Below are 27167 nucleotides of genomic sequence, written 5' to 3'. Positions count from 1 at the left end.
GTTGTCTGTAAGATAATGGAGGCGAACAATTCACATCAGACCTGGTCTCATCGAAAATGCTTCCAGTCTGCCTATAAAAGATTTGAGAAGTACACAAGAGGGCACATATGAAAGGATTGAAAAGGCTACAACCCCTCAGATGGAGGACAAATCGGTTCCTGAATGCGTTTGAACCCTTTTCTACAAGAACTTTTAAAAGGAGTTTGGTGCATGGACAAGGAAACGTACTCAGGGTGCGACACACGGACTGATCATTTGAATGCAATGGAATAGATTTTTTGAATACATATTTAATTAAAGCTAGATTTCTGTGATAGGGTAATTTTCTTTCTTTTATTGTTGTTGTTCATTCATATCTAATTTCTTTTAATGAATGAACTATTTTACAGGAGACAAATTTCCACCTGGATAACAGTGATATCGAAATTGAATTTACACAACATCCAGTTCAGATTACAAGTGAACCCTTCTGTAACCACACCTGGCTTATGCTTATGCATGATTAGATATTGGACAGTACCACAGAATCATAAAATCCCTACAGTGCAGAAGGAGGCCATTCGGCCCATCGAGTCTGCACCGACCCTCTGAAAGAGCACCCCACCTTAGCCCAAACCCCACCTAGGGCCAATTTAGCATAGCCAATCCAGCTAACCTGCACATCTTTGGATTGTGGGAGGAAACCGGAGCACCCGGAGGAAGCCCAGGCAGACACAGAGGGAATGTGCAAACTTGACACGATCACCCAAGGTCAGAATCGAACTCGGGTCCCTGCTGCTGTGAGGCAGCAGTGCTAACCACTGTGCCATCGCACCGCCCTGGTAGGATCCTGAATTTAAGATAGGGACTGTTTATAGGAGGAACAGCACTGATGGACCCAACTTCTTCCATCGGGCAGGAGATACAGAAGTCTGAGAACACGCACGAACAGACTCAAAAACAGCTTCTTCCCCGCTGTTACCAAACTCCTATATGACCCTCTTAGGGACTGACCTCATTAATACTACACCCTGTATGCTTCATCCGATGCCGGTGCTTACGTAGTTACATTGTGTACCTTGTGTTGCCCTATTATGTATTTTCTTTTCTTCCCTTTTCTTCCCATGTACTTAATGATCTGTTGAGCTGCTCGCAGAAAAATACTTTTCATTGTACCTCGGTACACGTGACAATAGACAAATCCAATCCAATCCAAATGAATACCTAAGCTAGCCAAATATTTGGAACAATCACAATAAACTGCAAACAGACAATTGGTCACCTTTGTTCAAACTTCTGCAAAAGTCCTTCTTCAGAACGATCACACTCCGCAACCTAATGTAAAACGCAAAGAAATTCAGTGATCGCAGTTAACGTTTAACAGGAGCTATTTTATAAAACCAAGTGCCTTCCAGCACAGTATAAAGAATCCTCAGCATGGCGAGAAGTCAACTTTTCTACGTTAGTGCTTATATTCCACACAAGCTTCCTCCTAGCCTAATTACCACTTCACATGCCACCCACATATCCCTCTATTCCCTTCAGGAAGCAACGGGCCTCCTTTTAATACCCATAAATATTACTGCGATTAGCAAGTTCTAATGGAAAGAATGTGGCTTGATTTAATTTGACAGCACAACTGATTTCCCCAAGTAATACACCACACTGATAGCAATGTCTGCAGAAGGAGATCAGCAAATTAATCCATAGTCTTGTCCATGGGGCCCCCTTATTTTGAAATAAGAACAAAGGCGGCGAGAAATGCTCAGCCAGTCAGGTAGCAAACATGGAGAGGCAAACAGAACTAACCTTGCATGCCGATGACCATTCATGAGAGTGTTACTTTAGTTTGAACCGACGTGTACTTAAAAAAAATAAAAATTCTGACTTCTTCCAACCAGCCTTTGCCCCATGACAGTTAACATGCCTGTCCAAAATTGTTTTTATTTTCAAATTACTCGACACAATTCCCAAATCAGTTATGGGCAGCCTCATGAGTGACGCTTTTCAAAATTTTCAACTATCACAAATGTGAAGTAATTTTAGCTTTGACTCTGTACAAATAAAACGTGTTGCGAACTAGGCACTTGAGACTCCCAAATGAATTGTTCATTAAAGCAGTTGGCTTGAAAATATACTCCAGTAAGCAATAAAATCAAAGCATTATTTTGCAGTTTTCAAAAAAATAAATGGTGAACTGAAACATCACAATAGAACTGGGAATGGGTCAGATGCTGTGAAGCTGCATTGAGGAATAAATAATTGATAACTGTGTATAAAAAACATAGGATAGACAGCAGGAAAGTAGGACACTCAGCTCAACCATTCCATGCTAGTATTTATGCTCTACTCAAGCCTCCTCCCATTTTTTCTCATCTAAATTTATCATTGTAACCCTTTATTCCCTTCTCGTTCACCATGCTTGTCTAGCTTCACCTTAAATGCACCTATACCATTCACTCCCTGTGGTAGCAAGTTCCACATCCCTTTGGGTAAAAAGGTTTACTCTGAATTTCCCACTGGATTTCTTGGTGACCATCTTGTATTGATGGCCTCTAGTTAATCTCTTCCTCACAGGAAACCCTATCTGTATCCCCTCTATCAAAACCTTTCATAATTTTAAAGACTTCTATCAGGTCACCCCTTGCCTTCTTTTTCAAGGGATAGGGACCCAGATTGACAATGTTTTCTTGATATGTATCCCTACGCATTTCTGGTATCATCCTTGTAAATGTGAAGTCCTTGTAGCTTCTCACTCTGTACAAATAAGCCTTGTTGCTAACTAGGCATTTTGAGACTCCTAAATAAACTGCTCATTAAATTTTATCTGCCCTCTCTCCAGCACTTCAATATCCTTTTTTTTTAATTCAGAACTATTTTTGGCAATGGGGATGTGGCAATATATGATGGAGAGTTCTGTACAAGCAAACTTTGGTTTGGATCTGTAGTTTGTCTGGCATCTATGGAGTTAAGTGGATCTGCACAATAAACTGCATTAATTCTGCTCATTCCGCTGAAAAAATAGCACTCAGAGAACAACATCTTCAATATCAAGCAACAAAATACTCAAGATATTAAAAACATTACAACTAATTATTTATATTAGAAGCAAAACAAAATTACCTTCCCAACAAAGCTGTTGGAGGCGAGAATCTGAGCCATAAATGAGACAGAAAGAAATTTGAAATGCCGTAGCTGTTTAGCGGTGAGAGTTTCCAGGTTGAACAGTTGTTCCACTTCGCTTGGCTTCCTTGCTTTGCTCATGGTTGTCCTCATTTTCCCCTGTGCGTCGGCTGCTATTCAATAAAACAGGTTCAAGAAATCAAGTTGGCAAAAATATTTTCTCCAAAAGGAATTCCGTATGTGTGAAGGAATTTTGAGGGAGTCTAGATGTTAGGACAATTTAGCAACAAAGCAAGAGTGCAGGGCAGCATGGGGGCACAGTGGTTAGCACTGCTGCCTCACGGCGCCAAGGTCCCGGGTTCAATCCCACCCCAGGTCACTGTCCATGTGGAGTTTGCACTTTCTTCCCACAACCCAAAAATGTGCAGGGTAGATGGATTGGCCACGTTAAATTGCCCCTTAATTGGAATTTTTAAAAAAACAAAGCAAGCATGCAACAGGAGAATGGCTCCGTGAATATTAGGCAGACAGAGAAGTTTTTGGGAAGCATTTCAGAACATGCTTAAATGGTGAAAAACGGAAAACGTAAATGTTGATGGGTAAAATAACTATGAAAGAAACAAAAACACATTTGTGCAATAAACCCACTTCATCAGTCGCCTCCACCTAGGATAGAGAATGTGTGTGTGGAAGCAACACAGTTTAAAAGTACACGAACCACAAAAGAACTGAATTAACTCTACCCTAAGTAAAATGATTCACATTGCATTCTTAACCAGTGAAGCAATCCAACATATCAATGATATCATGCTTAGGAAAAAGACTGGGATGAATTTCTGCTGATGTCTTTCCATTTGGCAGTTATAACATCAATGGAAGAGCCATGGAAATGGTGGTAAAAATGGTGCAAACAGTCTTTTCCCAGGAGTTCTGTAGTGCTTCTAACTGAAGTTATAATGACTAACCCCTAGATTTTTAGTTACTGAATTTGCTTCACTCATAAAGCAGAATCCTCTTGGTGGATATTTTGCTGATTAGTAATTTAGTACTAATATTGAAATGTTTTTTAATTGTCCATATATTTAAGAGATTTGCAGAATTTTCAAGTTGCAATGTTAAAAATCAACCTGACAAAGAACAAAGTGACTATTCACTGCTAATAATATAGGAACAGCTTTAAAGTTTGTGCAATCAGAACAGCCAAGAAGCTAAATAAATCAGGCTTCACAGTCATTTATTAGTTTGAAAATCAAAATGAGGACTACTTTACAAAGGGCTTATATAATGAGCAGTGCTGGGGTGACAGAATAATGTTTTCAGGTGACCCATCAGGCTAACCAAACATTAGCTTTTTGAATGCTCTGCCCTGGGGCACACCTGTTTCCCTGTTTAAATGACACCACCATTATTTAAACAGACTGAATTAGGCTTTGCTGAAATGTTTCACTGAAGTTAACAGCATGTCACTTTGCACTTACTTTCTTCCTTATCTTCTGGGAGCTTGGGTAAGTAACGCAAGATATTGATGAAGCTCTGGAGCTGCTCCTGAACACCGAACTCACAGCAAACAGCAATCCAGAACTCAATGTCTCTTTCCAAAACAGCCTCCTGTTACATATAAAAAAATATACTGAGCTTCATTGGAGGGGGGAAATAAAATCCAATTTGTAAATTATTGCTTTCGATAACAGAAGTTCAGTAAGGCAAGGCAAACTGTCAAGAGGTGGGGAGTGGGAGAAAGAGAGGTAGATGACTTGCTTTGAAATCACTGTTTCCACTTGGGAGCAAGCAATGGCTTTATTTTCCTTCAACAAGGCCTAATTCTCATGCATCATTCTCTAACATCTGACATTATGACTGTTAAAATCTATTAATAATAATCTTTATGTCACAAGTAGGCTTACATTAACACTGCAATAAAGTTACTGTGAAAAGCCTCTAGTCGCTACATTCCGGCACCTGTTCGGTTACACTCAGGGAGAATTCAAATTGCCTAACAGCACGTCTTTGGGGTCTGGTGGGAGGAAACCAGAGCACACGGCGGAAACCCACTCAGACAAGGGGAGAACATGCAGACTCCACACAGACTCCAAGCCGGGAATCGAATCCGGGTCCTTGGCGCTGTGAAGCAACAGTGCTAACCACTGTGCTCCCGTAGGATACGACTTGAGTACCACTACATTCTTGTGTCAAGTTGCAGCTGTTTCTCTATTTTGTAAGTATGAAGTACAAGTAAACAAATATTTCTTCGTGACTAAATTCTGTAGGTTCCCAAACAAAATGGTAAATAGTATACCACTCGTAGGAGAGAGCCTCCAAATTCCAGGCTTTACGAGGAGAGTTTGAATTACCAGAAGACTAAAGGTTTCAGCCCCATATTTAATTTAGCTTGCTCTATAATTGTAGCTTGCTCTCTAGTTGAACATTGCAAATTTTCAGTGGCAGATGGGAAGGAGCGCAGAACAGAATCATGACATAAAAACGGCGATCATAGTCGGCAATCCTTTGGACTTCTCAAAGAATCTGATAAAATGTCACCACCTAATAAAAATTTCCTTAACTGAAAGAGAAAATGAACTACTCTCAGCCACCACTAAAACACAACTGTCTTATGCAATTCCCCCCGACTTTATTCTCCACTCAACCTATTTAAGTATTTTCATTTGGCATCTCCCTGGATTTCATACAGTCCCCCAGCACAGAACTGTTCTGCAGCCTTTATGATGCTATCTACCATCAACTGCAAAGTGGTGCATAATAATAGCCATGACCAGACCACCATTACTAAGTGACTTTTCTGCCAAGTATTCATCTTTAATTGAAGAAAAGTCTGAAGCAGTAAGTAAATTTGCAATAAATCGGTCCATCATGTCAGATGTAAGCTCCACAATACTTCAATAGTTCAGTAAGTAATAAGAGAATCGTATTTTAATATGCAAGGATTTTTAGGTACATCAAAAAGACAATTGGTCCAAAAACCCTGGGCTGAATTCTCCGCCGTCGAGATGCTCCATTTTGCCAGCAGCCCGGGGGTTTTCTGACGGTGTGTGGCTGCTCCACAATGGGAAACCACATTGAACAGCCGGTGAAACGGAGAATCCCGACGGCGTGCTGAACCAGGGGCGAAATTCTCCGTTATCGGCGGAAACTCCGCCGCAAATCCCACTTGCGTCACGTCATAAAAATGGGCCGATAGTCTGCGGCCCGAAATGGGCTAGCAGCGACGTAACGGGATCCGCGCTTGCGCAGTGGTTCACGCCGTGCAGCGTCATACGCGCTGCACGGCGTGACGGCTCATAAGGCCGCGCAGCTCCCCCCCACCCGACCGGAACAGCCGACCGCAACACCCGACTTGATGGCTGGCCGTCGCTCAGCCCCGAGGTTCGAGTCACGCGATGTGGAGGCGCTCCTGGATGCGGTGGAGCAGAGGAGGGACGCCCTGTATCCCGGGCACGGCCGCAGAGTTGCCCCACGCCACAGCCGGCGTCTGTGGAGGGAGGTGGCAGAGGCCGTCACCGCTGTGGCCCTAACACCACGGACAGGCACCCATTGCCACAAGAAGGTGAACGACCTCGTCAGAGCAGGCAGGGTGAGCGTCCCCCATACCCCCCATATCCCCCCCTCCCCCATATCCCCCATCCCCCATATCCCCCCTCCCCCATATTCCCCATATCCCCCCTCCCCATATCCCCCCTCCCCCATATCCCCCATATTCCCCCCTCCCCCATATTCCCCCCTCCCCCATATTCCCCCCTCCCCCATATTCCCCCCTCCCCCATATTCCCCCCTCCCCCATACTCCCCCCTCCCCCATACTCCCCCCTCCCCCATATCCCCTATATCCCCCCTCCCCATATCCCCCCTCCCCCATATCCCCCCTCCCCCATATCCCCCCTCCCCCATATCCCCCCTCCCCCATATCCCCCCTCCCCCATATTCCCCCTCCACCATATCCCCCATAATACCCCCTCCCCCATATGCCCCATATCCCCCCTCCCCCATATCCCCCCTCCCCCATATCCCCAAGTGAATCCAGCCCTAACCTTAACCTCTGCAATGCACGCGCAACCGATGGCGTGCATTCATATACCTGCCTAACACTGTTGCCTTTTACCCCTGCCACCCCCCCCCCAGGAGAAGCGCGCACACAACAATAGGGAGCATGTGAGGACTGGAGGAGGGCCCGCTGATGAGAGGCCACTGACCGTACACAAGGAAAGGGCCCTGGAACTGGCTGGCGGACCTGAGGACGGGGAGGTTGCTGATGCAGAGGTCGGGGCCCCACGAGCAAGTGAGCCACCAACAGCCCGTCCCCATATCCCCCCTCCCCTATATCCCCCTCTCCCGTATCACCTGATCACTGCCTGATGTCTAACCATGCATGCTTCATTGTGTATCGCAGGACCAAACGTCCAGGCACCCATCCCCGCAGATGCAGACCGCCCGCAGAATGCCCCTCGGAGACCACGGGAGACGGAGAGACCCGCACCCTCCAGCATGCGACGCCCGCAGGATGCCCCTCGGAGACCACGGGAGACGGAGAGACCCGAACCCTCCAGCATGCGACGCCCGCAGGATGCCCCTCGGAGACCACGGGAGACGGAGAGACCCGAACCCTCCAGCATGCGACGCCCGCAGGATGTCCCTCGGAGACCACGGGAGACGGAGAGACCCGAACCCTCCAGCATGCGACGCCCGCAGGATGTCCCTCGGAGACCACGGGAGACGGAGAGACCCGAACCCACCAGCATGCGACGCCCGCAGGATGTCCCTCGGAGACCACGGGAGACGGAGAGACCTGGAGCAACAGGGAGACGACACCCCCGTCACGTGCGGGAGCGACCACCCAGCGATGAGGGGGGCAGCCACAGGCCCCCGTCACATCCGAGCCAGGACACCACTACCCAGGACACCACTATCCGGGACACCCCTACCCGGGACACCCCTACCCGGGACACCCCTACCCGGGACACCACTACCCGGGACACCACTACCCGGGACAGCACTACCCGGGACAGCACTACCCGGGACAGCACTACCCGGGACAGCACTACCCGGGACAGCACTACCCAGGACAGCACTACCCAGGACACCCCTACCCGGGAAGACGAAATACCGGACAGTGACTCAGAGTGGATGGGTGGAGACGAACCCCCACCCCAAAGTGCCATGGACTCAGAGTGGGACGAAGAGCACGACACAACGCCACTGCTGTCACCAACACCCTCCACCATCGCAGAAACACTCACCACGGTTGGGCACTTTAGTGATGAGGCGTCTGGTACACTCACTGGTGCGCACAACACAGCCGTCCCGGTACAGCAGGTGGAGGTAGGAGCAGCAGAGGGACCGGGCGGTCGGAGGGCAGCCCAGGCCAAGCGAACATCTGCCGCCCAGATGGATCCCGGGTTCCTGCAGTTACCACACCCACACATAGATCCGATGCAACCACCGACACGGAGACGAGCGAATAGGGTGACGGGTGGCTTGCGGCGGCTGCGGTCGCAGGTGGAGGAGTCCACCCGCGTCCAGGAGCTGGGAGTGGTCCCGGTCATGCGTGCCACCCAGGCTGACACCGCACGGGTGGCGTCCGCGGTGGAGGCAATGGGTGCGACGGTGTCAGACATGGGGAACGGTTTGCGAGGCCTGGGGCCTTCCGTGCAGGCGGCGTCTGTGGCCCAGGAAATGGCTGCCCTCTCACAGGAGGCCATGAGCCAGTGCCAGCGCCAGATGGCAGAGGCGCACAACGCCATAGCCCAGTCTCAGCAGGCCATGGCCCAGTCTCAGCAGGCCATAGCCCAGTCTCTGCAGGCCATGGCCCAGTCTCTGCAGGCCATGGCCCAGTCTCTGCAGGCCATGGCTGAGGGCATCGGCGCCAGTGGCCATGTGCGAGCTGGCGTCGCACTGTCGCAGACAGGGTTCGACAACCCCCTGGGCTCCATGGCTGCAAACCTGCAGACCCCTGTCGATACCAGCACGGGCCTCCAGGACTGGCAGCGCCAGATGTCGGGGGCGCGTCGGATGGCCAGTCCGTTCGCATCCCCCACCCATGTAGAGGCCTGGGGGCCATCGGGCACCCCGAGGGAGGAGGAGGTGGTGTGGTCCGTCCCGGCTCCCTCTGTAGGGGAGGTCCCGGTACACCGCGACACCTCGGACTCCCCCCCTTCCGTCCCAGGTGCATCGGGTGGGCAACGGGCAGGACAGGCTGGCAGCTCGCCATCCCAGTCGCCCGGGCCGCAGCCTGGCCCATCTAGGCCAGGACGCCCCAGGAAACGGCCGCCAAAGGGATCCAGTGTCAGAGGGCAGGAATCACAGGAGTCCACCTCCAGTTCTGCTGTACCGTCTGGGGAACCACGTAGACGTAGTCAAAGGGCCCGTAAGGCCAAACAATTAGACACTGAGTAAGTTGGCACGGGTGCAGGGCACAGATGAGTTTTAGGCGCTAGGGCACGTGCATGAACTCCTTTGGTTATTAAAGTCAATGTTACACCTACCGAAGCTGCCTTTGTGCTCTGTCCAAAGTGTGCGGGGGTGTCATGTACGTTGAGCACAAGTGTGTGTGTGAGGGGTGGTCTTACCTCAGCCCCAGGTGAGTCTGCCCCCTTCCCCCTGGGCCGCCATCAACATCCCCCGGGCAGAGGACGGGACCGTGCGCTGCAGTGTCACAGCCGCATGCAGGGATGGTCCGGGTGGATGGTGGTACTGTGGCCATGGGTCAGACATAGTCCAACGATGTAGAGCCAGGAGCTCATCGGAGGCGGGTTGTCATCATTCTCCATGGCCTGCGATAGACACGCGTCCACCCGCAACTGGGTGAGCCCGGCCCGTTGTGCCGCCGGTGGATCGGCAATTGGGACTGGGGGGGTGGTGTGCATGCGGGTGGGGTGTGTGGGGTTGGGGAGGGGGGTGAGGGTGCTGGGTGGGTGGATGGGTGGGGGGTGTGGGTGGTCGGCTGTTGTCATGGTGTGCGGTCTGTGGCCATACTACCCGATTCCCACGCCCATCTAGTCAGTGAAGCGGGCGTCTATCAGTCTGTCCCGTGCCCGCTGGGCCAGCCGGTAACGGTGGACAGCCACCCGTCTGTGTCTACCCCGTCTGCCCTGACCATTGCCCCCATCCCCCTCATCTGGGGAGGACTGGGCCTCTTCCTGCTGCTCCTCCACTCCGCCCTCCCTTGCCTGCGGCACATCGCCCCTCTGCTGGGCTATGTTGTGCAGGACGCAGCACACCACAATGATGCGGCCGACCCTATCTGACCGATACTGGAGGGCGCCCCCAGAGAGGTCCAGGCACCTGAAACGCATCTTCAGCACGCCAAAGCACCTCTCGATCACTCCCCTTGTCGCTACATGGGCATCATTGTAGCGGTTCTCCGCCTCATTGCGTGGCCTCCGTATAGGCGTCATCAGCCACGATCGCAATGGGTAGCCCCTGTCGCCCAGCAACCAGCCCGTCAGCCGGGGATGGCGTCCCTCGTACATGCCGGGGATGGATGACCGCGACAACACGAATGAGTCGTGTACACTGCCTGGGTGACGGGCGCAGACGTGCAGGATCATCATGCGGTGGTCGCAGACCACCTGTACGTTCATCGAATAGGTCCCCTTCCTATTAGTGAACACGGCCCTGTTATCTGCAGGTGGCCGCACGGCAACGTGCATCCCATCGATCGCGCCCTGGACCATGGGGAACCCGGCAACGGCAGAGAAGCCCACGGCCCGGGCATCTTGGCTGGCCCGGTCCACGGGGAAGCGGATGTAGCGGTGCGCTATGGCATAAAGGGCATCTGTCACTGCCCGGATGCACCGATGTCTGCGATATGCCGGACAGGTCCCCACTCGGTGCCTGGAATGACCCCGTTGCATAAATGTTCAGGGCCACCGTAACCTTGACGGACACGGGGAGAGGGTGTCCCCCGCCAGTGCCACGCGGTGACAGGTGTGCCAGCAGGTGGCAGATGTGTGCCACGGTTTCCCGGCTCATCCGGAGTCTCCTCCTGCATTCCCGGAGCGTGAGGTCCTGGTATGACTGCCGGGGCCGGTACACACGGGGCGCCCTCGGGTGCCTCCGTTGCCGTGGGGCCGCGACGTCCTCCTCCCCCTCCTCGTCCTGTCGGTCAGGTGTCCCTCCAGCCTGGGCGGCTGCCGCCTGCCCCTCTGCGGCAGCCTGCGCCGCCTCTCTGGCACACTCCTCCTCCTCCTCCTCCTCATCCAAGGCAACATAGACATGAGCAGCTGCCACCACGGCGGCCAACATCGCTGGATGGTCTGAAAACATGACGGCCTGGTGGGGGGGGGGGGGGGGGGGGAGGGGAACGACGACATGTCATCATTGCCCATATCCCCTCCTCCCCCCAGCCAGGTGGCATGGACCGCATGGGTCCAACTGTTGGAGGCTGGCACCTGGCCAGGTGGACCAACTCATTTGCCCTCCCATCACCCACCCCGGCATGGACCCCCCCCCCCCCCAACCTCCACCCCGGCACGGACCCCCCCCCCAACCTCCACCCCGGCACGGACCCCCCCCCAACCTCCACCCCAGCACGGACCCCCCCCCCCAACCTCCACCCCGGCACGGACCCCCTCCCCAACCCCCAACCTCCACCCCAGCACGGACCCCCCCCCAACCTCCACCCCAGCACGGACCCCCCCCCCCCCAACCTCCACCCCGGCACGGACCCCCTCCCCAACCTCCACCCCGGCACGGACCCCCTCCCCAACCCCCAACCTCCACCCCAGCACGGACCCCCCCCCCCCCCCCCAACCTCCACCCCAGCACGGACCCCTCCCCCAACCTCCACCCCGGCACGGACCCTCTCCCCAACCCCCAACCTCCACCCCGGCACGGACCCCCTCCCCAACCTCCACCCCGGCACGGACCCCCTCCCCAACCCCCACCCCGGCACGGACCCTCTCCCCAACCCCCAACCTCCACCCCGGCACGGACCCCCTCCCCAACCTCCACCCCGGCACGGACCCCCTCCCCAACCCCCAACCTCCACCCCAGCACGGACCCCCCCCCCAACCTCCACCCCGGCACGGACCCCCTCCACAACCCCCAACCTCCACCCCGGCACGGACCCCCCCCCCCCCCAACCTCCACCCCAGCACGGACCCCCCCCCCCAACCTCCACCCCGGCACGGACCCCCTCCCCAACCCCCAACCTCCACCCCGGCACGGACCCCCTCCCCAACCCCCAACCTCCACCCCAGCACGGACCCCCCCCCCAACCTCCACCCCGGCACGGACCCCCTCCACAACCCCCAACCTCCACCCCGGCACGGACCCCCTCCCCAACCTCCACCCCGGCACGGACCCCCTCCCCAACCTCCACCCCGGCACGGACCCCCTCCCCAACCTCCACCCCGGCACGGACCCCCTCCCCAACCCCCAACCTCCACCCCAGCACGGACCCCCCCCCCCAACCTCCACCGCGGCACGGACCCCCTCCACAACCCCCAACCTCCACCCCGGCACGGACCCCCTCCCGGCACTCCCCCGGAGCCCAGCCTACTCTAACCACCCCCCCCCCCCCGCCGCACACACACACAAGCCGAGACACACCTCTCCTCAGGCAATCAGTCTGCGGCCACGCCATTTCCTGCCCAGAGCCAACCCCCCAGGCCGTCACTCACCTCCTCGCTGGTCGGCGTGAGCCTGGAGCACCGGGTCACGCCGATGAAAAGGAGGTTTGATTCACGTCGACGTGAACGGTCATCACGTCGACGGGACTTCGGCCCATCCGGAAGGGAGAATATCGGCAGGCCGAAAATCGGCTGCCTTGCGCAGACCCGTGACATTCTCCGCGGCAGCGGTGCCATTAACGCCCCGCCGACTTTTCTCCCTTCGGAGACTTCGGCGGGGGCGGGGGCGGGATTCACGGCGGCCAACGGCCATTCTCCGACCCGGCGGGGGGTCGGAGAATGACGCCCCAGAAATCTGGCGCGGCGTGACAGAGAAACACGCCCCTTTATGTTTTGTCTCAATCCTTTGTCGTCTTTTTTCACCCAATCATTCATGTTTCAGGACTACTGAATAAGCTATTTGTTCCTTAGTACTCAAGTGCAGAATGATTCCTGCCTTTAGCTGTCCATTCTAAAACACACAGGTCTTTACCTTTTCACCATTGGCTGCTGTAGAAGTGGTCTTGGTCACGTGTTGCTCAAAAAGCAGCAACAGGAGGGTCCAGAGGAAGCGCTCTGCACTGACTGTGTTAATGAGCTGTGCAAGGATGGGTACTCGCCTATGCTCAGGCACATGTGGCATGGCATCCACAAACACGTGGATAATTTTTGTAACAACATTTTCCACATTCTGTTTGGTTTCTGCAGAACCTTCATCATCAGCCTGCAAAAGACCAACATGGGTAAGAGGTAAAGTGGACAAAATTAACAAGAAGGAGGAACAATCATATTTACGAGCAATTCTTCATTTGCAACTTATCCTTTTGTTTTTAAAATAGTGCCTTCCCACCCATTCCCCCATGGATCCAAGTCTTAAGTAAAGCTTTGCACAAAATTTTAACATCCTTCTCTGCAAATCACAGTAAAGTGGGAGTCTCAGTTGTAAAATTTCTTATATTAAATAGATTTGATTGGGACTTTTCATAGAATCTCTACAGTGCAGGAGGCCATTCAGCCCATCGAGTCTGCACCAACCCTTGCTCTGACCCTCCCAAGGAACACCCTACCTGGACCCAATCCCCGCTCCTATCCTCGCAACCCCAGCTAACCTTTTGGGCAATATTAGCATGGCCAATCCACCTAACCAACGTCTTTGGACTATGGGAGGAAACCAGAGCACCCAAAGGGAACCCACGCAGACACATGGAGAACGTGCAAACTCCATTCAGTCACCCAACGCCGGAATTGAACCTGGGTCCCCGGCAATGTGAGGCAGCAAAATGATCCACCTTGAGCTGTAAAGATAGTTTTTGCGAGACGTAAAATAGTTTCAAGGAGCTGCTTCCAACCACTTCCAGTTTGAAATAGCTCCTGGACAAGGTGACCCCTGAGCTGCAAATTTCAGAAGTACTTAAACTCGAGAAGTAATAACTATGCAACAGCCGAAGCAAATGTAACACAATGCATGTTACTTCAAAATTATTTTACAACTTTTACTACTCAACAAAAATAATTTGTGCCAGTGAAACCCAAGAGTGTAAAGAATAATAATCATTGCCACCAGAGGTCACTATATGCTGGAAAGTAGTTATAATGCACCTATGGTGGCTTTGATGAAGTTTCTGCATAGAAATAGGGCTCTGTCATCCCCACGATGTGTTTATGTATGGCACTGGTTGACAGAAAGCTTATTATTTAAATTTCTTCCCAGAAGACACCGGCTTTCTTATGGGAAAACAGCCCTACAGGTTAATGCTTACTTACTGCCTCTCCTTCCATATGAACATTATTTATGCGCAAGCCTAAAATAGCGTGACATCCAACCGCATGCGGTAAGACACCGCAGCTGAGTTCAGTCCTGTCCTTACCCAGTAACCTTATGCACGCATTTTCATTGCATACTTCAATCAAGGCAAATTCTTCTCTACCCTAATCTTGGGATGCGGTGGTCACTGCTGTGGGTACTAAACAGAGACCAGAAATTGGACTATAAAATACCCATTGAGCTCAATGCACACTGATTTGCTACTATCCATTTAACAACTGGTTTCTTCTGAACAGAACTCTTTCCTTTAAGTTGTTCTCACTATTTTTATTGCACTTCAATATACATTTTCACAACTCTGCAGATGGTATCCAGTGACAACCGCCCAATGCTGGAGACATACACAATTCTGACTTCCAAAAACCGCTTACTGAAAGGGAAGAATCCTATTGGAAACATGAAACTCAAAAGATAATAGCCAAACTAACTAGAGGGGAAATGAGAATTCTTTCAAATTGAATTTAGCAAGCACTGTTTTATAGAATGGTGGAAGCAGATTCAATATACATTCTCAAAAGGCAATTGAAATATACTCAAAAGGGAAAAATGTGCAGGACTGTAGGGAGAGAGCAGGGTGACAGTATTAATTGGACAGCTCTTTCAGAGCTAGCACAGGCGTGAATGGCTTCCTTCTGTGCTGTATGATTGTAGGTAAAAGCGAATACATATTTAGCACGTGTCAGCCATGGCTCAGTTGGAAGCACTCTCGCCTCAAGAGTCAGAAGGTTGTGGATTTGAATCCCATCCCAGGACTTGATCAGGAAAGAAAATCAAGGCTGAAACTCCAATGCAGTTCTGAGCAGTTCTGCAGTCGGGGGTGGTGTTTTTTGGAATGATTTGTTGGCCCATCTGCCCTCTCAGATGAGTTGAAAAGATCCAATGTCACAATTTGAGGAAGAGCAGATAAGTAACTTTCAGTGTCCTGACCAATAATTATCCCCCCATCAATATCATTACAAAAAATGTATCTGGCTACTATCACATGGATGTTTGTGGGAGTTTGCTGGACTCACATTAACTGCTGTGTTTCCTACATTAAAAATGTGACAATACTTCTAAACATACTTCATTGTCTGTAAAATGCCTTGGTCATGAAAGCTGACATGTGTCTATCTTTTAATACACACACCACTTTATAAATTAATATGCTTGCCCAACTTGGAAGCTAATATATCAGAAAAGTTGCTTTGATTTATGTAGGAGATAATAATTTAATGGTGCAGCTGACCCCTCTGTAGCATCCTCCCAACTCCTTAGCAGCTAGAGAATAGTCTGCCCCCACTCCCCAACCCAGAGTTTTGTCAGAAGCGGATACCTGCTTTTCTGTAAGTTCTGCTTATGCTATGCCAAGCTGCTTTACACCATCTTATTTAATAAGACTTGATAATTCAGTGGTGCTCCTATCCAGCTATTTATTCTTTTTTAAAAAATGGGATGTGGGTGTCGCTGGCTAGGCCAACATTCATTGTCCATCCCTAATTGCCCTCATGAAGGTGGTGGTGAGCTGCCTTCTTAAACTGCTGCAGACAATATGGTGTAGGTACACCCATTATGTTGTTAGGGTGTTCCGGATTTTGACTTATTGGTAGTGAAGGAATGGGGATAAAATTCCAAGTCAGGATGGTGTGTGACATGGAGGAACTTACAAGTGGTGGCATTCCCATGCATTTGCTGCTCTTATTCTTCTAGAGTTAGAGGACCTGCATTTGGAAGATGCTGTTGAAGGAGCCTGGGTGAGTTTCTGCAGTGCATCTTGCACATGGCACACACTGCTGCCACATGATTGATTAAGGTGGTGGATATGTGCCAATCAAGCAGGCTGCTTTGTCCTGGATGGCGTTAAGTTTCCTGCGTGTTGTTGGAGCTGCATTCATCCAGTTAAGTGGAGAGTATTTCATCACTCTCCTGACTTGTAACTTGCAGATTGTGGACAGGTTTCGGTAAGTCAAGAGGTGAGGTACTCGCCACAGAATTCCCAGCCTCTGACCTCCTCTTTTAGTCAGAGTATTTATATGGCCAGTCCACTTCTGTTTCTGTTCAATAGTAACCCCCAGGATATTGATAAAGGAAGATTCAATAATGACAATGGCATTGAATGTCATGGGGAGTTGGCTAGATTCTCTCTTGTTGGAAATGGTTATTGCATGCCACAAATGTTACTAATCAGCCCAAGCCTGGATATTGTCCAGGTCTAGCTGCATATGGACACACACTCTTTCAGTACCTGAGGAGTTGCAAGAGGTGCTCAACACTGCACAATCATCAGTGGACATTTCCACTTCTAACTTTATGACGGAGGGAAGGGTAATTGATGAAGCAGCTGAAGATGGTTGGGTCTAGGACACTACCCTGAGGAACTCCTGCATCGATGCCCCCGGACTGAGGGGATTGACCTCCAACAACTAGCCTCAACTGTGCAAGCTATAACTCCAGCCAAATCAAATTAAATCTTTATTATAAATTTCTCATTGCTCTTCTAATGATTATACTTGGAGCTAGGGGTTCACTCATCAACAACACTCTTGTATCTTGCACAAGTGAGCTTGGACAATGAACATTAACTTCACTATGACAATGTCTGCCATGGCTAGTCCCATTCTCACTCCCAAACGCATCAGGAGATTTTTTGCCATCAATATAAAATAGAAAACAAAAAGTTTTACCATGACCTACCTGAATAAGTGCTGGGATTACGGTCTGTACTGTCTTGTTTATCACCTGGAAACTGTAGCTGTCGTCTAGTCGCATCACATTGGCACCCATGAAGGTAAAAATGGGCATGATATTATGAAGAACCTTGTCCTACAACAGAAACACAAACAAAAATAAATTTAAAAAACATAACACGGGTAACACTACATTAATAATAGAGATCGGTGCACTTAGAAACAAGACAGAAAATGTCAAGGAAGATCACAAACATGGAGTAATGAATGCATTAATGCGCTTGTATACAACAGTGGTGCTAAGAGTTATAATTGGAAAGTGGAGTACCCAAGTAGAGAGGAAAAGACAGTTTACAAAGTGCAACTAAAATAACAGGAGAGTCTAATGATAGACATTTGCACTTTAAAATCCATACAGGTTGGATTGAGAAGCAGGTGCACAGGAGAAAGTACAGCCATATAGCTTTCCCCTCTGGCATTCACCAAACCCTGTGACTCCTCCCCCCGTGCTGCCAGCCTATATCACAACGCTGGTAAAGCGTCATCCCAGTACTCCAGAGCCTAGGTCTGTCTTGAAGGTTGCTAAATCAGTATCTATAACAAGAACACTACAGTTGTTTAACAAAATACAAGGACCTTGATCTAATGAAATCTTTAACTCACCACAAGCCCGATTACAGGAGATATTCTCGAGGCACAATTATTCACAATGCTTCAAAAAGCCTTTGAAAATATATGTGCCCCACCCACCCACCCACAGTTGGAACAGATTGCACTTACAGGGAACATTCCAGCAGCAGCACCCAAGAGCAGTAAAGCATGATGATGGGTCTGAGGCATATTAGAACTTCTGACACATTGAACAATTAACTCCACGTTAAACTTTTCTTCATCAAGGACATCTGTGAAATCAATGTTGAAAATGAAGCCACCTGCTCAGCTTTTTGTGCAAGGCAATAATGTCAAATTATCAATAGCACTTCACATTTACAAAGCAATGTGAAATGTCTGCAAAACAAAGACGTATGATGTTTATTTCCCCAAGTCTGAAAAATCATAAAATTAATTTTCATTATGAATTTTCTCCCTCATTCTGCTCTAATACCATCATGGCCGAGGCCACTCGTCAAAAGTGGAAGCAAACTCTGAACATCCAAAGACTATTCTAACAGAAAGGATATCGCAATCTTCTGATATGCATACATACAATGCAGCTGGTTAGTGATCAGGAGCCTGGCATAATGCCACTCCCCCTAGCCCATGGATACTGCAAAAACCTGGAGACACCACTGCCTCCCCAAGGGTCTCTGCTCGGCCACTTCAGTTTTCATGAATGAAAGAGAAATTGTTCTATGCATCCCAGACTGACCCCCATTTCTTATACAATTAACTCTCCCATTCCTGTGACTTGTTCTCCCTTATTATATCAAGAAAACTGTGCTATGGGACAGGATGACACATCTCACCGTTGGTCATACTTAATAACATTCCACTGGAAGTGGTTAGCTAATACTGCTAAGGGGTCCACGGTGACAATCTCTCTTGACGCACGCAGAACTGGGTACATGTATTGGGAAAGCAGCTACCACCTTATGCCGACTCCCAAAACGTGTGAATAGCATCAAGTTGATTCGTAGGACCGGGATGCTGGTTTACGAGGCCTGTGCTCTAAGACCTTGTGGTGACATTACCTGTGGGCTGGCCTGCGACACTATGATGATCAGCAGTTTGGTAACAGGCACCAACACCAAAAATAAGACTTCACAACACCTGACAACTACTCCCTATGTGACATTTGTGGTAGTAGCTCCCCGCCCATCCCCATTAGATCTGATTGGCTGCATGTCCACCATCTTGCCTGGATGAAAGGATGCCAATGACAATATCCTCATGTGAAAATAGACAGTACATGGTACATTGCACCTCTGCACATCATTCCTCTTTAAAGTTTTATTCTTAATCTTTAGAGAACACCAGTTCATACTGCTTGCCACCCTGTGCAGAATAGATTCTTGATGTTTGGTGCCCACATAAATCATTCAAAGTTACGCTCAGGTTGTGCCTAAGTATCCTCACAGGAGCAGATAAGTAGGGTCTCACCAGGGCTGAGCGAGCTCTGGCAAAGGGAGACTGGAATACAGCCAATCCTTTGCGGAAGGCCACGTAAGTGATACCTGTACAAGCCTGGTCCTCTCAATACTCTATCGTGCTGTTGAAAATTTACCAACCAGATTGAGCTGACCTGGTTCTAGGTGCTGTGATTCTCCCAAGGCCTCCAGATAACCTTGGAAGACAATAGCCTAACATGTTGGGTGGTCCGAGCTGGAAAAGAACGGGAAGGTTAACAAGCGTCCTGCACTGATAAGCCATGCTGTTTCAGCTGGTTAAGCCCCAGCAGCACCTTACAGCATTTGCACACCTCTGGGTCTCTCCCCCACTGAAAGAGTATGCTTTCCAGTTTGCGGGCAAGCAGAAACTATACTCAGGTCGATTTTTCAACATGTCAGTTTGAAGACCATATTCATGGTGATGGGTTTTCAGCTGACGAAATGTAACCAGTGACCAATACTTGTTTTTATTCAGGTTAGTTAAAATTCCCCACATACTCTGCGTTCATCTACCCCAGCACATCGTAAATTTGCATGCAGAAATTTGCATGGTTTTAGGTAAAGGCAAAGATTATTTTGATTCCATATCGTATCTACTTAAAAATACCAGGATTGTTTTAACCTGCAACAAATACTAGAATAAAAATGCAGTGCAGAGAAACTGTTTCATCCTCACACCTTTGCTGATCTTGGTGCCGTCCGGTGATAGCTTTTGACAGAGGTTCAGTAAACAGTTGAGGACCAGCTGCTTTGTGTACTCCAGGCTGCCCTCTTCAGACAGTGATGGATCCAGGCACCTGAGTCATGACAATGATTAACTGTTATTTCTCCTGTAGAATTCTCTTAATTGTAGCCACAAAATAAAACTGACATTCCGGATTCAAGCAAAAAAATAATAGAAGCATTGAATACAATCCCAAGCCATGATAACAGCCCCGGAATCCAACGTAAAATTAAATTTGACTTATGCAGTCGCTGTAAAATTATAACAAAAGCAAAGTACTGCCAGAGCTTGAGATTTAAAATTGATGCAGAAAATATAGAAAATGTTGATCAGGTCAGACAGCATCTGTGGACAGAGAAACATAATTAGGTTCTGATGAAAGGTCACCGAATGAAACATTACCTCTGTTCCCTTTCTATAAACGCTGCCTGACCTGACGATCATTCGCAGAATTTTCTCTTTTTTTTTAAATATAGATTTAGAGTACCCAATTCATTTTTTCCAATTAAGGGGCAATTTGGCGTGGCCAATCCACCTACCCTGCACGACTTTGGGTTGTGGGGGCGAAACCCACGCAAACACAGGGAGAATGTGCAAACTCCACACGGACAGTGACTCAGAGCCAGGATCGAACCTGGGATCTCGGCGCCGTGAGACTGCAGTGCTAACCACTGCACCACCCTGCTGCCCTTTGAATTTTCTCTTTTTATTCCCTTAATCTATGGGTATGACTAGTCAATCTTTTAAAATGTTGGATCCGTGTGTTTCTATGCTGCGGTGGTGCCCTATTCTTGGGGAATGGATAACATGCAAATTAAAATTGATTAAACTGTTGCAGCACCTAATTCTTACCTCTGGGCGGCAGTGTGAAGCTAGACTTTGCCATCTATATTCTGCTCATTGGAGCACTCAAGCAGTTGTAATCAGGAATGACAGTGTCTCGCCCACATTGGCATTAAAATAATTTAAATGAAAGCAGGCCAAAAAAAGGAAAGGAGGCAGGAGATCACAAGAAACGAAACCCAGGCTTAGAACATTAAAATCTCAAATCCTGCACAGAAGAAAATCATTCGGTGGCTCGAGAAAACCAGGCAGTGTCCCTAATCCATCTGCTGGCAGTGGGCAGGGAGCCAGCTCCTGAATCACTCTTTTTGCCAATTAAAACTACTCATGCAGGAAGAGGAGATAGAGCCTCATCCTCTCGCCTCATCTCATACCTCTTTAGATTCTATAATCACCAGGAACCCATCACTCTGTCGCAGTATGTCATTAATTTCATTTTCTCCTCCTCTTAATTTTTGTACACTCTGAAATATCTGACCATAGCTAGAAAGTGAGCTTATCCCTTGTAGATGGTTTAAACTTTCCCTTTTCAAAATTGCCCACCTACCATTTCCTGAAGATCACAAAAATAAGTGAGGCTATTCAAATCAATTTAATCTCGGAAAGCTCTTGATTTTCCGGAGACTCTGCCTCGACCACTGCACCCAGAGGACCATGACTTTAACTTGTCTTTTACTAACTTGTGTCGATTCCCACTCTTTAACTATTGTGCAAAACCTGAAATAGCACTCTGCGATTAGCCTATCCAGCAATGATCTGCTCGTGTGCAGTCATTGAGCTGCAATCTGGTGCAGGGACCCTGGTGAATCCCCTCCCCATGTCTGTCCAGGAGAACCGAAGCACCTCAAACTGATACCACAGCTGAAGGTTGCCAACTGAGCACTTGGGGTCCATCAGGTATCTTCCAGTTCCATTAACAAGGCAGAAATCACCGATACGCTCAGTCCTAGTACCTGGACAGAAGGCTGAAGAGGGTAGAGACCAGAATCTGGGGACTTCGGAGTTTCTTCTTATGCTGCAATAACTCCAAGATGAGTGTAACTCTCTGCCAGTTAATACTGTCGGTTAAAGAATCGGGTTCTGTATTCTGCAAATCTTGGGTTTTCCTTAAAAAAAAAGAACCATGGTAGAACGCGAAAAACAATGACAATTATATTTAAAGAGTAACTCTGGAAAAAACCTCAGAAACCAAATGTATGACGGTCAAATCTGACAAACCCCATTATGTTAACAGCTAGGGCCATATTTAACAAACAGACCTCAAAAAGTAATTTGCTCTTCCGTTGAGAGGTCAGCTCAATGATCATTGTTCTTGCTTGTACCTTTCAAACAAAAGGTTCCTGATCAACACAAAATCGAGCTACTCCTGCAGAAATATTTAACACTATCGTGATAGCAGAGGGCTGTACTACATGCAGAGAGAGAATGAGTGGAATGGGCCTCTCTCCTCTGGAGTTTAGAAGAACGAGAAGTGATCTCACTAACTCAGAGAGATTGCAGGGTAGATGCTGGGAGCAGTTCCCCCAAGAACTGAGTTTTGACAGGGGAGGGTTTCGAATCTTTGGAGCTCTGTACCCCAAGAGTTAAATCATTAAGAATATTCAAGGCTGAGACTGATAGATTTTTGGGCCTTAAGGGGATGGGTTCAGAAAACAGACGTTCAGCCATCATCTTATTGAGTGGCACAGTAGGCCGAATGGTCCATAAAGCCTCCTTCCGCTCACATTTCATGCATTCTGTTCTCAATGTTAAATATCATAAAGAACTAGAGTAGAAATTAAAACAAAGCAATTCCAGTTAAACAATAGTACTAGCGAAATGTTTCCCCAAAGAATAATTTCAATAGAGTGTATAGTGGGAAATGCTGACCCAGTTCAGTGATGCCAACAATCCCCCTGGGTCTGGAAACAACATACCTCTGCTGCTGCATTTTCTGCCTCCTGGTCTGTTGAATGGTTGCACGGCTTTGAGATTTTTCCAAAAGTCCTAGTTCCTGGGCAATTTGTTCAGCATCAACCACAATCTGAACCAGACAAATAAATAAAAATTACAAATCCCTGAAGGATATCTTTAACCAGGTCAAAATGTGTTTGTTTTTAAATTTGCAAATTAAAAGGTATCAAAACTCATTCAGGTGATCCATGACATGACTGCTAAGAGTCAAAATCTAGATCACCGCAGATCAAAGTACTTTACCCTGTATAGAAGATACATTCTTTAACCAGCCAACAATATCCAATGCCTGCAGACATTAAACCAAGGGCTTAATTTACCCTCTAAGGTGGTCATAGAAAATCCAAAGACACTGCTCACAGTGTAGGGCAGTTTCCCCACTGTCCTGACCAACAATTATACCTCAACCAGCACCAGTAAATCAATTTGTTTAAGGCGTTGCTTCATTGCAGATTGACAGCTTTAACAGCCAAATGACAACGGTGACCACACTTCCAAAGCACTTAATTAGCTGTGAAGTGGATTGGGACATCCTGAGCATAGACACCCAAATCCTCCTCAACGATAGTTCAGTTAAGAATATCCAAGTGTAATGTGATTGAACGTTAAACCATTATTACTTGTGTCAAGGATCCACGTGGATGCCAACAGCAGAGTATCCAAGTCGGGAAAACATCAGCAGAGCAGTAGGCTGATGACACTTGTACGCTGATGGAATTGTTGCTTGTGGTCAAACAAGAGGGAGGTTTACAAACATGCCAGCCAAAGCTACAGTCAGCATGTGAAAATTAGTGCTGAGAAATTGAAGTATGCACTTGTTTCAAACTGCAATGTCCAAACAAGATTAAAATTTGAAGATATAAGTTTGGATAAAATAGCACATCCAGCCTGTGCAAACAAAATCATTGCAGGCACTTTGGCTAATCTAAAAATAGATACTTTGGACACTGCTACAAACCAATAACATCATGCACAGATTTGCTACACAAATTGTACTCTATTCCAGTATTTTGGAGATGGTCATTTGGCCATTAGATAAAGCAAGAACAAATCAAACAATTAAAATCTTTTCACTATTTGATGGTTACAGAATGAGTAACTACTGCAAGAAAATTTTGGTAATCAACATATCTATCCTCAATTATTGAAGCATCATAATAGTGGCAGTTCAGATGTCTAGTAAATGTCTCAAACATTATCCCGATCAGAGGGTTAACACAGAATTTAATGAGCCACGGGTCAGTGTGCGTGCTGAAAAAAAGCAACACAGCAATTTGAATAGGAGCTGTCTTTCCCACCCCGTTTATTTCCGTGGTCGAACAGGCTCATTGCTTCTTTGGCAGAGATTTCACACCCACGCAGAATTTATATTACTGTGCCGCCACGGGCGAAGCAGCATAGTAATCCTGCCTTAGCCTAAAAGATAACAGGTCTTATCTGCACTAATATGAGGGTCATGAATTGGGATTCCACAGCTTTGAGCACAAGAGGTATGGTTCCATTGCGACTACATCTCCAGAATATGAAATTCGACAAAGCTTGGACTATCAACTTGAGTCTATACTCTCTGGTTATATAAGCATACTTTAAAAAATAAATGAAGCTTCGCACTCATCATCGGTGCCATGTTTAATCCTGAGCAAAGGATTTAAATTGCAGCTTTCAAATCAGAAATACGCTTGATTAATGACCTTCTCAAACACATTTTAGTTTCCTGATGTGAAGAGCATCTCGAGCAATATATGAATTACTGATTTTCTAAAGAAGTAATATTCACAAAATAAAATTATGACAAAAATATACCAGCGTGGGCAGACGAATAAGTCTCGAACCATTGAGAAATGCCATTCAGCAGAAGCTCAGCATCAACATTACAGATGAAAACTTAAGATTTACAGTATCATAATACATGCAGCCAAATAGGCACCCCTGCCCTTTCCCTTCATTGCGTTGCCAATCAAACCTGAAGAGAAATTAGTCACAGGAGTCTTAATTTGTTAAAACCCAAGCTACAAACACCCCATATGTCAAAGCTATTACTCACTCCCTTGAAAATACTGCTTATCGTCTGAGCACAGGCAGGGTTTTTGCAATGCATGAACAAGTCGAATAGTACTCCCAGCAACCTCTGCTGAATCTTCCCATCAGGCAGCGCTGCAAAGAACCGTTTTGTGATCTGGGGGGAAAAAACAAGACAGTTTCTTCAAACATAGGAAAGTACATAAGTTTCTTCAAACGAAGGAAAGTACATAAGAACATAAGAAATAGGAGGAGTGGGTCATTCGGCCCTTCGAGCACGTTCTGTCATCCAATGAGATTGTGGCTGATCTTCTTTTTCAACATTTTCTTGCACTATTCCCCATGATGTTTTAATATGCCAAAATCTATCAATCCCAGTCTTGAACATACTCTGCTTTTAAATTAAATAATATTTTATTAAAGATTTCATAGATAACACATACGATCTAAACTACAACATAACTCTGAAAATGGTTCACACATGGTACACTTGTCTTGCTAGTAACCCAAAAGATCAGAGAAAAAGGAAACAGCCAACTTCAGCTGCATTCAAATCCCCCAGTCCCATAACCCTACCCCTAACTCCCCCAACAGATAATAGTAATTCACTCTTTGAAGTATGAGATAAATAGCTGCCACCTCAAGTAGAAGTCCTCCTCCAATCCCCAAGGGTGCACTTGACTGTTTCCAGGTATAAAAAGTCCATAAGCATGGGCAGCACAGTAGCATAGTGGTTAGCACAGTTGCTTCACAAATCCAAGGTCCCAGGTTTGATTCCCGGCTGGGTCACTGTCTGTGCGGAGTCTGCACGTTCTCCCCGTGTCTGCGTGGGTTTCCTCCGGGTGCTCCGGTTTCCTCCCACAGTCCAAAGGTGTGCGGGTTAGGTGGATTGGCCATGCTAAATTGCCCTTAGTGTCCACAAAAGGTTAAGTGGGGGTTACTGGGTTACTGTGATAGGGTAGATACGTGGGCTTGAGTAGGGTGCTCTTTGGAAGGGCTGGTGCAGACTCGATGGGCCGAATGGCCTCCTTCTGCACTGTAAATTCTATGATTCTATGATAAGGTCACCCAACCAGGCCGAGGCACTAGGTGGAGCGAAAGCTTTCCATCCCAGCAGAACGTGCCCTGGGTTATTCCCCCACTCTATTTTGGGGAAGGGCAACCTGCCTAGAAATTCTGCCATGCCTGACACCCCTCTGGAGGCTCTGACCTATAAAGATCCCTATAGAAAGCCTCAAATGCGGCATTGACTTGCCCCGGCGCAGTCACTAATCTGCCCCTCGGGTCCTTGACCTGTACAATCGCCCAGGAGGCTGACAGTCGCCTCAGCTGGTGTGCCAACAGGCGGCCTGCCTTCGCTCCATGCTCATACACCACACCCCTCGCGTGTCGCAGCTGTCTCACAACCTTCCTGGTGGATACCTGCAAGTCAAACTGCATTTTTAACTGCTTCCCAGTTGTAAGCAGCTCCGGGTTGGATTCTCCGATAGCGACGATCTGATTCCAGGATCACCCCGGTCAAATGCCACTGTTCCACCCTCACTGCCCTGTGCGCTTTATACAAGATTGTCTCTCCTCTTATCACCAACTTGTGTCTCCCATAACGTGGAGGGAGAGATCGATCCATTCCTGTTAAAACCCAATGTACTCTTCAATGGCCATGGCTGTGCGTTCACAGATGGCTGTGTTGCCAGCAAGATCTGTTCTGCAACCGCCTGTTGCATTTTTTATTTCAATTTTTAAAATATATTTTGCATTTTAGATTCTAAAACCTGCCTCAATACTGGAAATCTCTTCCAGAATATGCAGCACTATCCCTCATTAGGTATAATTCACATGGGCAACACTCTTCATTGAATGCATTTAAGCATGAAAACCCCTCTCAGGGAGCCACACATACACAATCACTGCACCACATCTCACTGACTGTACAATGCACACCACTGAAAATACTCTCATGCACACACATAACTTGCGCCATTATTCCCCACTGAATACACCGAAGTATCACATATCCTTCACAAAACACACTCGCATACTCAAAAGCATTGCACTACTCCTAACAAATGCAGACAAGACAAGCATGTCAAGTTCTCACTGAATGCATGCATAAGCCTAATATTACTTCCTCCTTCGTGTATAGGCACACATATATATACCCCTCACTGAATGCGTATGCAGTTACCTATTCTTACTCATTCCAAATGTGCATTTACATAAATATTGGCAAAATAACAATGAGCCAGGATTAACAGTAAGAAAATTATTGGAAAGGATGATCGTTTTCCAGAAAACACAGCACTAA

At 48.0% G+C, this 27167-nt stretch overlaps 1 protein-coding gene across 1 annotated transcript in view; it reads right to left on the bottom strand.

Moving 5' to 3' along the window:
- heatr1 (HEAT repeat containing 1) overlaps positions 1-27167 on the bottom strand; it is a 123383-nt gene that overhangs the window by 21453 nt on the left and 74763 nt on the right. The window contains exons 24-33 of the mRNA XM_072511675.1: positions 24888-25019; positions 22807-22913; positions 21844-21996; positions 20002-20120; positions 17996-18117; positions 17223-17351; positions 13218-13448; positions 4581-4710; positions 3103-3275; positions 1262-1314 (exon numbers count right to left, since the gene is read on the bottom strand). Of these exons, the coding sequence (XP_072367776.1) occupies positions 1262-1314; positions 3103-3275; positions 4581-4710; positions 13218-13448; positions 17223-17351; positions 17996-18117; positions 20002-20120; positions 21844-21996; positions 22807-22913; positions 24888-25019 (1349 nt within the window). The remainder of the gene's footprint in view (positions 1-1261; positions 1315-3102; positions 3276-4580; positions 4711-13217; positions 13449-17222; positions 17352-17995; positions 18118-20001; positions 20121-21843; positions 21997-22806; positions 22914-24887; positions 25020-27167) is intronic.

The sequence above is a fragment of the Scyliorhinus torazame genome, chromosome 1 (assembly GCF_047496885.1).
Source record: "Scyliorhinus torazame isolate Kashiwa2021f chromosome 1, sScyTor2.1, whole genome shotgun sequence".
NCBI lineage: Eukaryota > Metazoa > Chordata > Chondrichthyes > Carcharhiniformes > Scyliorhinidae > Scyliorhinus > Scyliorhinus torazame.
Note: the sequence above shows the minus strand (reverse complement) of the source record. Positions and strands in the feature narration are given on the sequence as shown.